The following is a 9,948-nucleotide window of genomic DNA, read 5'->3' on the forward strand; positions in this document are numbered from 1 at the left end:
TTCAGTTAAATAGATTTTTCTTAATTAATATAAGTTATGTTGTAATTATATAAACATATAAGAAAAAAAAATATAAACATGAGTAGTATCATAAATTTATAAATAAAAATGTATCTCTATATATAACTTTGGCTAGGATTAGATTTCAAAATCAAATTTAAAATTTAATCCAATTCAATAAAAAATATCTGATTTTTCAGTTTTCTTAGATTTATTCGATTTACAATTTTGTGGATTGATTTATTTTGTTTTGATTGGATCGGATCAGTTGAACACTTCTGATTCTACTAGTAATCTTTTCCTTGTAATTTAAACATTCAATAGTAATTAAATTTCTAATTGCAACATTTTAGTTTGCAAAATACGACTTCGCAACAAAAAATGTTTGGAAAAAAATTATGAATGCATGATTATATGTTTTAACAATATATTTTTAGGTACATGAATATTAAGAGACCAGGGAGATGATACCCTAGTCTAAGGCAGAGAGAGTCTCTAAATACAAAACACATACAAGAGTACGTACCTTTACCTCACCTTAAAGAGATGAGTGTTTAACTCCATAAAAAAAAATGCAAAATATACTTGGATGTGTGCTTCTACGAGTGTCATTAGTTTACGAATAATGTTATTTAAGTAAAAGTCAAGAAAATTATTACTGATTCTAAAACTATAAGATGCAAGTTAATATACATTATAGTACATTGCCTTTGAGAATAATTGTTAATGCTAATTAAAAGGATTGAAGTGGATCATGCAAATAGCAATCCATCTGTATCCTATGGTGAAACAAATGGGAAACATCAATATTATTAAAAACAACGATCAGAACACAACTCATTGGTGAAAAAATAGTGCATCTGTTGTCTGTCATCGCATGAAAGGAACCAATCCCCTAATCTCTGTTCCATTTCCATTGGACAAAAAGTAAATTTTCTTCCAATTTTCTTCTGAGAATGCTTCGCGACGAATTAGCCTTTGCCTGTCAAAAATGAAAGCATAACAACTTCAACAAACTGAAACACAACTTTCAAGCTGAGGAATTTATTTGCACTAGTAACAAACCAAAACAAGGTAAAGGCTAAATATATACTAGGTAGGTTATTGCTCTAACAACAACCAACAGATGATAGATCCCGGTTAACATTGAAGGTCCATATATACTAGAGACAAGAATTAGAAGACACGTGTAATCAAGAGATGATTGACAATAATACTTCTGCTTAAGGACTATAAAAGATATTATAAATATAAAGGTCATTAATTCATTCATAACTTGCTGAAGAACCAGTTAAATATCCAGAATTTATTGTTTTATTATGAAGAAACTATTGATGTACCATGCATATTGGAAATGCATAAACAATTATGCATTTCAAATAGGAAAAGTTCACAAAATTGAATGAAGGAAAAGATTATCGTATACAAAAGTAGACAAGGTGTTTTAGACTGATTATTTTATTAACAAATGATTTCCTACCTGCTATACACAAGAAATTGTTACCAGGATATCATAACCAATGTTATTAACCAGGAAACTAGACACCATGACTGTGTAAGCATACCTTAAATAATAATGGCAAACAGTCTCAGCTTCATCTAAACTGTATCGAGGAAACATAACACGAGAATCTACTGGAACATCTGGTAAGTCTTTACGAAGTTTTCCTACCGCTGTTGAATGAGAAAAGGCACCTACCATCATATCATCATGCACCATTGATCTAAAAGCCTTCACCTGCAATAGAAAGAAAGAGGTATCCAATCATTTGCACGAAAGCCTAATTGTTGACCAAAATAATATTAAGGAGACAAATACAAATGCCAGAAATTAAAGCTATCTTTCCCATCCCTTGCAATATATTGCTAACTAGGTTTTAAAGTAACAAGAAGCAATGTACCAACCATTGTAAGTTCTCTAGCATGTATTGGCCGGCAAGAACGGATAGTAACTGGCTCCTCGTATTCACTGAATGTAAACCAGTTATTATACTGGAGAAAGAACCACAGAAATTAGGACAATCAAAATATAGCATATCCAATTTTGAGAACAAATGATTTCAAAGAATGAGCATCATGTACTCATTTAGCATCAAGGAATATGTTTCTCACTTGGTCTACGGCAATAAGAACAGGCCTGTCTTTAACAAGGGATAACTCTTTCCTCAAACGAACAACTACTCCAACGGCTGCATGTGTCTGCTCAATGCCAGCCTTCACCAGCTCGTATAAATTTGTACCTTCAGGTATTGCCAAGGAATCAACATCTTTCAACCATCCAACACCAGCACCCTCACCTAATAGGATTGGATCAAATATTTGGCATGGCATTTCCTTTAGGTAGGACTCATTGTATTTCAAAAAATCCTGGAAATAAATGACCAATACATAAAATTCAAAATAACACAGGGTAATGAATCCAGGATGCCAAAAACAGAACAGTAGAAATGGGTGTAGTACCCAACATTATTATCACAGGATAATGTAGATATTCACTCCTCTAGCCTTCATGGATACAATATTATAAAAAGATAAATACAACACCATAGGGCAAGTTAAAACAACTACTCTCTCAACGTATTCAGGAAAGGAAGATAGAGCAAGAATGCAGTTAAAAAATGAACAAAATGAAAGAAAGGCATGCTCATCCTTGCCTTAATTTATTCACTAAAAATTGCTAAATATAAATATATCCCTAAGAATTTGCAACATACTACTTATAGTTATGGATAAACTGCCAGGTCAACTAGGTGAATACAAATAGTTGCATAGGTTCCCAATTGACACAGGAATAGAGAACCACTTGAGCCATAAGGACACTACCGTACCATCCTACGCAACTATACAAGCGTTAATAAACTGACTTATTGATGATAAAGTTGTCATCAAGAGATTCTCAGTAACATTCTAAAAACTGGCCAGGTCACAGAAAATGGCTTTAGCATATCCTAACCCCGAGTTAAAGAGCAAACACAAAACACAAGTAAAATTCAATCTTGCCTTGAGGACATTCTCAGCCTGGACAGGTGTGTCCCATAAACCAGTTTGTGGGTGCTTATAGAAAAATCCTCCATGAGTCCAATCCTTGCCTTTAGGAACATAGAGGACCAGCCAACCTTCTTCTCGAGCCCACTGAACAAGCATTGCAAGCACAATGCTCTTCCCACAGCTAACAGGACCATCTAACACAACTTGCTTCCTAACTTTAACTCCTGAAAAAAAAAAGTTTAATTTTCAGGAAACGAAAAATTTTACACTCAACTTTTAAGGTAATTATTATAAAAATTAATAAACTTACCATACATGATGATAATGGGTCTGTTTGGATAATCTTATATTTCTAAAAGCACTATATGAAAAGCTCCTTTTAGGTAGTAAGATAATATCATGTTCAGATGATACAGACTTAAGTGCTTATTCAAAATTATAAGTGGTGTTTGAATGAAATTATAAAATGCACTTTTATACTGTTAAAACTTGTTTTTAACCATAAAATTACTCCTATCCAGATGACTCTGAATATGGCTGAAGCGCTCCATGTGCAAAACTCCCCCTCGAGTCAGGCCCCTGTTGACTGAAATCTGTTGTGGTCTAAACCAGACCAAGGTGTTATCGAAGGTAATTTCGATGCTTCTATTGTGGATGGGAAAGGTACAGGACTTGGGGTTATTTTTAGAAATGAGTTTGGTGAAGTCAAGGCTGCTGCTACAAAGTTTTTGCCCATTTGTGTTGAGGTTCATATTGCTGAAGCACTGGTGTTTCGATGGGCTATTGAATCTGCTGCTTACCTAATGCTAAATCCAGTGGTTTTTGAGTCTGATTGTCTTCGCTTAGTTTCTGCTTGGTCCTCTAGAAACTCCAATTCTAACAGCTACTTTGCGGGTATCATCAAAGATTGTGCAGTTCTGCTTTCAAATTCTTCTTTTAAGGTTTTAACCCATATGAATAGATCTGCTAATAGGGCAGCTGACGGTGCTAAGTTAGCTTTTTTGGCTTTTGAATCCTATTGGATTGGGGATGTCCCTCCTCAGATCGGTGATTTTGTTCAGGATGGTGTAAGGCCTGATGGCCATTTTTCGTTCTTCATATACTCATCCCGTACGTCCAAAAAAAAAAAAGGATACATAAAAATTAAGTAATTTTAATTATTAGACTTAAATGTAATTTTGGTCCCTCTTTTTTACTCAATCCGCAATTTTGATCCTCTATTTTAAAAAATCAACAATTTTGGTCCCCCTATTTCAAAATACAAACATTTGGTCTCCCATATTTTAGAAAATGAGTAATTTTGGTAACCGTATTTTAAAAAATTTACAATTTTGATTTAATCTTTAATTTTGCCTATGTTTTATTTCTTTTATTTCTTACTTTGTAATTAATTAAATCATTTCTTGATAGAACCTTAAATGAATATGTTAGGTTTAGGGTTCAATTAGGCCAGAAGAAAAGAAATAAAATGTAGACAAAATTGAAAATTTGACCAAAATTGCAAATTTTCAAAATAAGAGGACTAAATGTCTTTATTTTGAAATGTGAGGACTAAAATCGGGAATTTTCTAAAATAGGAAAACCAAATGTCTCAATTTGAAAATGGTGGGACCAAAATTACGGATCGAACAAAACAGGAGGACTAGAATTGCATTTAAGCCTAATGATTAAATACTAAAAACAATAAATATATATACATATATATATTTCTTTTGCTCATTTATTACTGAAAATTTATTTACTTTAACTTTTTATTTGAAATTTTTTATTTATATATTTTCTTGAAATTTTTGGTTAAAAACATTTGTACATTATTTTATAAAAAAAGAATTAATTATAAAATATCATTAGTATCTTATACAACAATGGAATTATTCACCTTCATAATGAAATTATTTTTACTTTAATTATTTATTTGAAATTATTTTTTTATATGTTTTCTTGAATTAGATGAGGTTTGAATGTGTATGGTATTGGATTTTATTATAATAAGGACTAAAGGATCATTGATTGGACGATATCAGAATAGAATAATAAGTACTAGAAGCATCATTTATTGGATTACAAGAGACAAGTTTTGCTAACAGGATAAGAGACCAACAGAGGAACAGGCTCTCGAGCCTAACTTTTTTCCAGCAACCTAGCATAATGATGCTATCAGCTATCCTTTTTCTCCCCCGTCCCCCGGCATGACAACTGTAGTGTACTAATACTAGCCTCAGACAATCAACACGTACAAGAAATTGTAAAAATAATAGTACTTAAGGAAGTTATAGTTGCAAGCACAATCACACTTAGAAAGATAGGCTATCTCATTGAGGTATTTTACGTCATTTGTGTAGTGCTTTAATCTTATATAGAGGGGCATATATTTAAGACGTTATCAAAAGGTGCAGGGGGGGATTTCAAAGGTGAGTCTATGAAACTTGTATGAGAATTTAGATGGAGCAGGAGAGGCCAAACATAGAGTCTCCAACTACTTACAAATCAACAGTGCAGGAGGAAGTACCTGACATTTTTCACAAGACAAATCTTCCAATAACTTTGAAGGTGTTTTAAATCTAAAGAATGGTTTACCTCATAATTATAATAACTATATTCCTCTATGTATGGATTAACTTCAAAAAATCCTGTTTTCCTCACAATTAAAATCTAGGCACACATATTAATTGCTGGTTCGTAGCCCCCATATGCATTCATAATCATGTTATTTATGATGATTTTGCTCTCATTCTTAGACCCTCCCATATTTGTGCTTAATATTCTAGCTTTAGTCTCACATTTTATTATGGACCAATGCTGAAATTTGTTTAATACTTATTGCATATAGTTCCATGATGTTGTCTAATATCTATAAAAATTAAGACCACAAAGGCAGAAGAGAAAGTAAGACTGAATGGAGTGGCGTGCATGGTTCACCTGGTGAAATTCTTGCCATGTTAGGTCAATCTGGAAGTGGCAAAACATCTTTGCTAGCAGCATTGGGAAGCCAGCTTGGAGAGAAACTCAAGCATAACTTACAATAGCAAAGCCTTCTCAAATGCAATTAAGAGGAACACTTGTTTTGTTCACAAGATGATGTTCTCTATCCCCACTTGGCAGTGTCTGACACTCTAGTGTTCACTAACCAAATGCAAGCATAGCATCACTGGAGGTCCACAGCCGAGAGGGGTTTCTTTAGGGAGGGAGAGAGAGTGACAAAGGCTCTAAGGCTTAGGCCTATCTAACAGGATATGAGACCAAAAGCGAGAGAGAAAAAGGCTCTCAGGTTCTCACACACAGAATTATAGCAATATATGAAAGCGCAAATCAGAAAAGAACAAACAACCACAAAAGTAGTAGCACATATTAATGTTTCTGTTGCTTAAACTCTGTCAATCAGGCGATTGAGGTTTTGCAGGTGCAGTGAATGACTAAGGACTATCCCAAATTTTATTTCTCTATGCTTACTTGATAATGAAAATTAAAACATAAGGAATTGAACCTCACGAATGCATTACCCGAACACCCAAAAAAATAATCAAGCATTTCAAAAGAATCAACTATCTGGGGCTACAAAAAAACAACACAAAAACCGCACCTTTACCATTAGAGGACCACATTGGTGGATCAACGACACGCCTGAAGTTATCACGAAGATCCAAGAAGCTCTGGCGAACAAGCAAAGCCGTTCGCAGGGAGTCCTGAAACTCGTCCACCATACCCATTGGCAATCCCTCTGGCAAAACCTTGTTCAGGGCATCCTTCCTGCAAAACCAAGCCGACCCAGAATCGCAGAATCCGGAAAAAACGTCAAGCACAAAAAAACACATACAAAGTGTTCGAAAAAATGCCACAACGAAAAATGAAGTTAAATAGAGAGGGTACGTGAGCTTGAAGTAGGTGCAGACGTCGTTGCGGGAGAGGTGGGAGAGGGAAGGGACGGCGGAGAAGAGAGGGCGGCCTTTGGGCCCCACATCGAGAGACGGGTTTTTATCGTCGGCATCTAGTTGCCGGCGACGCTCCTGGTCGTCGAAGAGTGCGACGGCGGCGGCGGCGGTGGGTTTTTTGGGATCGGGTTTGAAAGGTGGTGTGGGCTTTGGGGGCCTAGAAGAGTGGCCGAGAGATGAGAACGTGGCGTGATTGTGATGCCATCGATGATTGGTCGCTGCGGCTCTCGCAAGTGACCGCAACATTTTGTTTGCTCTTTTTTTGTTTTCTATAAGTCTGAATGAATCACAGAAAAGTGCAGAGGTGAGTGAGGTTTTTCGTTTTGGGTTTTGGAAGAGAGAACTGAAAATGGAAAGGGAAACAAGGTAGAGTGGGGGTATTATGGTACTTTTGGAATTTTCTTATTCTTACTTCATGGGCCAGAAAAAGTTGTGTATAACCATTTCGCCTGAGTTAAGTTTTGACAATTGCCATTCGGCTATTGCTTCTTGCACTCCCTTTTTTGTCTTCTATAGTCAATTTAAAATGTAAAATTACATGGTGGAATGTTTTATCTCCTCGACTTTCGAAATGACCAATCCAGAAGACCAAATAAAATATTCCAAAAAAAGTGCAAGAAATAACTTGGAAAATGCAAGAATCAACAGTCTTACTATAGAAAATATAAATTTGGAAGGGAAAGATAGATTTGGAAGAGAAAGAGCATTGTGCTCATCATTTCTCATTTGTCAATCAATGCACCAAATACAAAGGGAACTCAACTTATATAGAGCTGGTTGTGTCTATAACAGAAAACTAACTAACAGAAAAGAGAAAACTAACTAACTTTAACAGAAAAGAATAGAATTCAACACCCCTCCCCCTCAAGCTGGAATGTGAATGTCAAGTATTCCTAGCTTGGAATGAATATAATTGAAGGGACCAACATGTAAAGGCTTGGTGAGAATGTATGCCAATTGCTCATGAGTGGAGATGGGAAGAAGGTCAATCAAACCAGATTAAACCTTGTCTCTTACCACATGACAATCGATTTCAATATGTTTGGTTCGTTCATGGAAAATAGGATTTGCGGCTATGTGCAGGGTAGCTTGATTATCACAATAGAGAACAACTGGTTTAGGTTGCTCAATATGAAGATCCTTTAGTAAAAACAATAACCATTGTGCTTCACAAGATGCTTGAGCAAGAGCCCGATATTCAGCTTTCGAGGATGACCTGGACACAATGAATTGTTTCTTACTCTTCCAAGAAATTAGTGAGGTTCCTAAGAAGAAACATATGCATGTGATGGATCTTCAAGTGTCAAGATAGGCTCTTCAATCTGAGTCACTGAATCCAGTTAAAGAAGTGAAAGATGAAGAGGAGAAGAACAGGCCTCTGCCAGCAGTGCCTTTGAGATATTTCAAAATATGGTGTGCAACTTGCATGTGAATGTTTGTTGGAGATTTTAAATACTGGCTCAATTTTCCAATAGCATAGCAAATATCGGGCCTTGTGTGAGTAAGATACAATAATCGCCCCACAAGCCTCCTGTAAACAATAGGATCAGAGAGAGGAATACCAGAAGATTTACGAAATTTTAGTGTAGGATCCATAGGTAAGGAAGAAGATTTTGCAGCAAGCAGACCAGTGTCTTAAAGAAGATCAAGGCAATATTTTCTTTGATGCAAGGCAATACCTGAGGTGGATCGGGCTACTTCAAAACCAAGGAAGTATTTGAGTATTCCAAGGTCCTTAATACTAAATTTTGCATCCAAGGAGTGCTTTAGTTGCTAGATTTCAGCAAGATCAGTGCTAGTAAGCACTAAATCATCAACATAAACAAGGACAATGGTAAGGCCAGTAGGAGACCTTTTAGTGAAAAGAGAATAATCTGCCTTGGATTGTTGGAATCCATAATCAAGTAAGGTAGAAGTAAGCTTGGCATTCCATTGTATGTTGGCTTGTTTTAAGCCATACAAAGACCTTTGCAACTTGCAAACCAGAGCTAGATTATTAACTATCAAGCCAGGTGGAATCTTCATATATACCTTCTCATTTAAATCACCATGCAAAAAAGCAGTATTAACATCAAGTTGATGGAGATGCCAACCCTGAGAAGCAGCCAATGATAACACAAATCTGACTATAGTCATTTTTACAACAGGATTAAAAGTTTCAATGTAGTCTAAACCAGCAGTTTGGGTAAATCCCTTGGCTACTAATCTAGCCTTGTGCTTGTCAATGGATCCATCAGCTTTGAACTTGATTTTGAAAACCCACTTGCAGCCAATTGGCTTTTTATTAGGAGGTAAAGGAGTAAGCTACCAAGTGTTAGTCTTAATAAGAGATGATAATTCAGATTGGATAGTTTGTTTCCAACTTTCATGACACATAGCTTCCTCAAAACTAGTAGGTTCAAATTGTGAGGATACATTAAGTGTGAAATGTTTGTGATTGTGTGAAAGTCTATGGTAAGAAATGTAGTTGGAAATAGGATACCTGATGTTGGAGGAGATTGGAGGAGCTGAATTGTGAGTTGTGGCAAAGAGTAGAGAGCGGTGGTAATCTTAAAGGTAAGAAGGATGGTTTTTCTATCTTTGTGATCTATAGGGAGAGGGTTGAGGTAAGGCTGGTTGATGGTGTGGATCAATGGGAGGGCTTGATATCTCAGGTGGGGAAGGGTGTGAGAGATGAGGCATATCAAACAAAAAATCATATGAAGATGATGGAGAAATAGGCTTAGCATGCTATGTTGAATCAATAGAAGTTAGTGAAGGGTTATGAAAGTAAGGAAAAATATGTTGATAGAAAACATCATCCCTAGAAACAAGAAGTTCTCTTATTTTGAGATCAAAAAGTAAATGACCTTTGACACTTGATCTAACACCTAAATAAACACACTTTCTTGCTCTAGCATCAAACTTTTTCTGGTTAGCCTTGAGTGTTGAGGCATAACATAAACAACCAAAAACCTTTAGGGTAGTGATGGATCGGATGCATTTGAACAGAACTTTATGTGGGGATTTCTGATTCAGAAATTTTGTTGGC

At 35.7% G+C, this 9,948-nt stretch overlaps 1 protein-coding gene across 1 annotated transcript; it reads right to left on the bottom strand.

The window, feature by feature from the left end:
• Positions 1 to 655: 655 nt before the first annotated feature.
• On the bottom strand, positions 656 to 7,284 carry LOC100786442 (uncharacterized). Its single transcript, XM_003551146.4, has 7 exons — positions 6,856 to 7,284; positions 6,569 to 6,735; positions 3,001 to 3,212; positions 2,113 to 2,367; positions 1,906 to 1,992; positions 1,566 to 1,738; positions 656 to 982 (listed from the first exon to the last, which is right to left on the bottom strand). The coding sequence occupies exons 1-7, from the start codon at positions 7,161 to 7,163 to the stop codon at positions 871 to 873; spliced, it is 1,314 nt and encodes a 437-aa protein (XP_003551194.1). The 5' UTR covers positions 7,164 to 7,284; the 3' UTR covers positions 656 to 870.
• Positions 7,285 to 9,948: the final 2,664 nt, after the last annotated feature.

This window comes from Glycine max, chromosome 18, assembly GCF_000004515.6.
Source record: "Glycine max cultivar Williams 82 chromosome 18, Glycine_max_v4.0, whole genome shotgun sequence".
NCBI lineage: Eukaryota > Viridiplantae > Streptophyta > Magnoliopsida > Fabales > Fabaceae > Glycine > Glycine max.

What these genes read in the sequence shown, in the direction of transcription:
- LOC100786442 (XM_003551146.4), bottom strand. Translation starts at nt 7,163, where the DNA reads ATGTTGCGGTCACTTGCGAGAGCCGCAGCGACCAATCATCGATGGCAT. An exon ending in ATGCTAGAGAACTTACAATG is followed by an intron (nt 1,739 to 1,905) that starts GTTGGTACATTG and finishes TTTCTATTGCAG; the next exon opens with GTGAAGGCTTTTAGATCAAT. An exon ending in GTTTGCCATTATTATTTAAG is followed by an intron (nt 983 to 1,565) that starts GTATGCTTACAC and finishes CATTTTTGACAG; the next exon opens with GCAAAGGCTAATTCGTCGCG.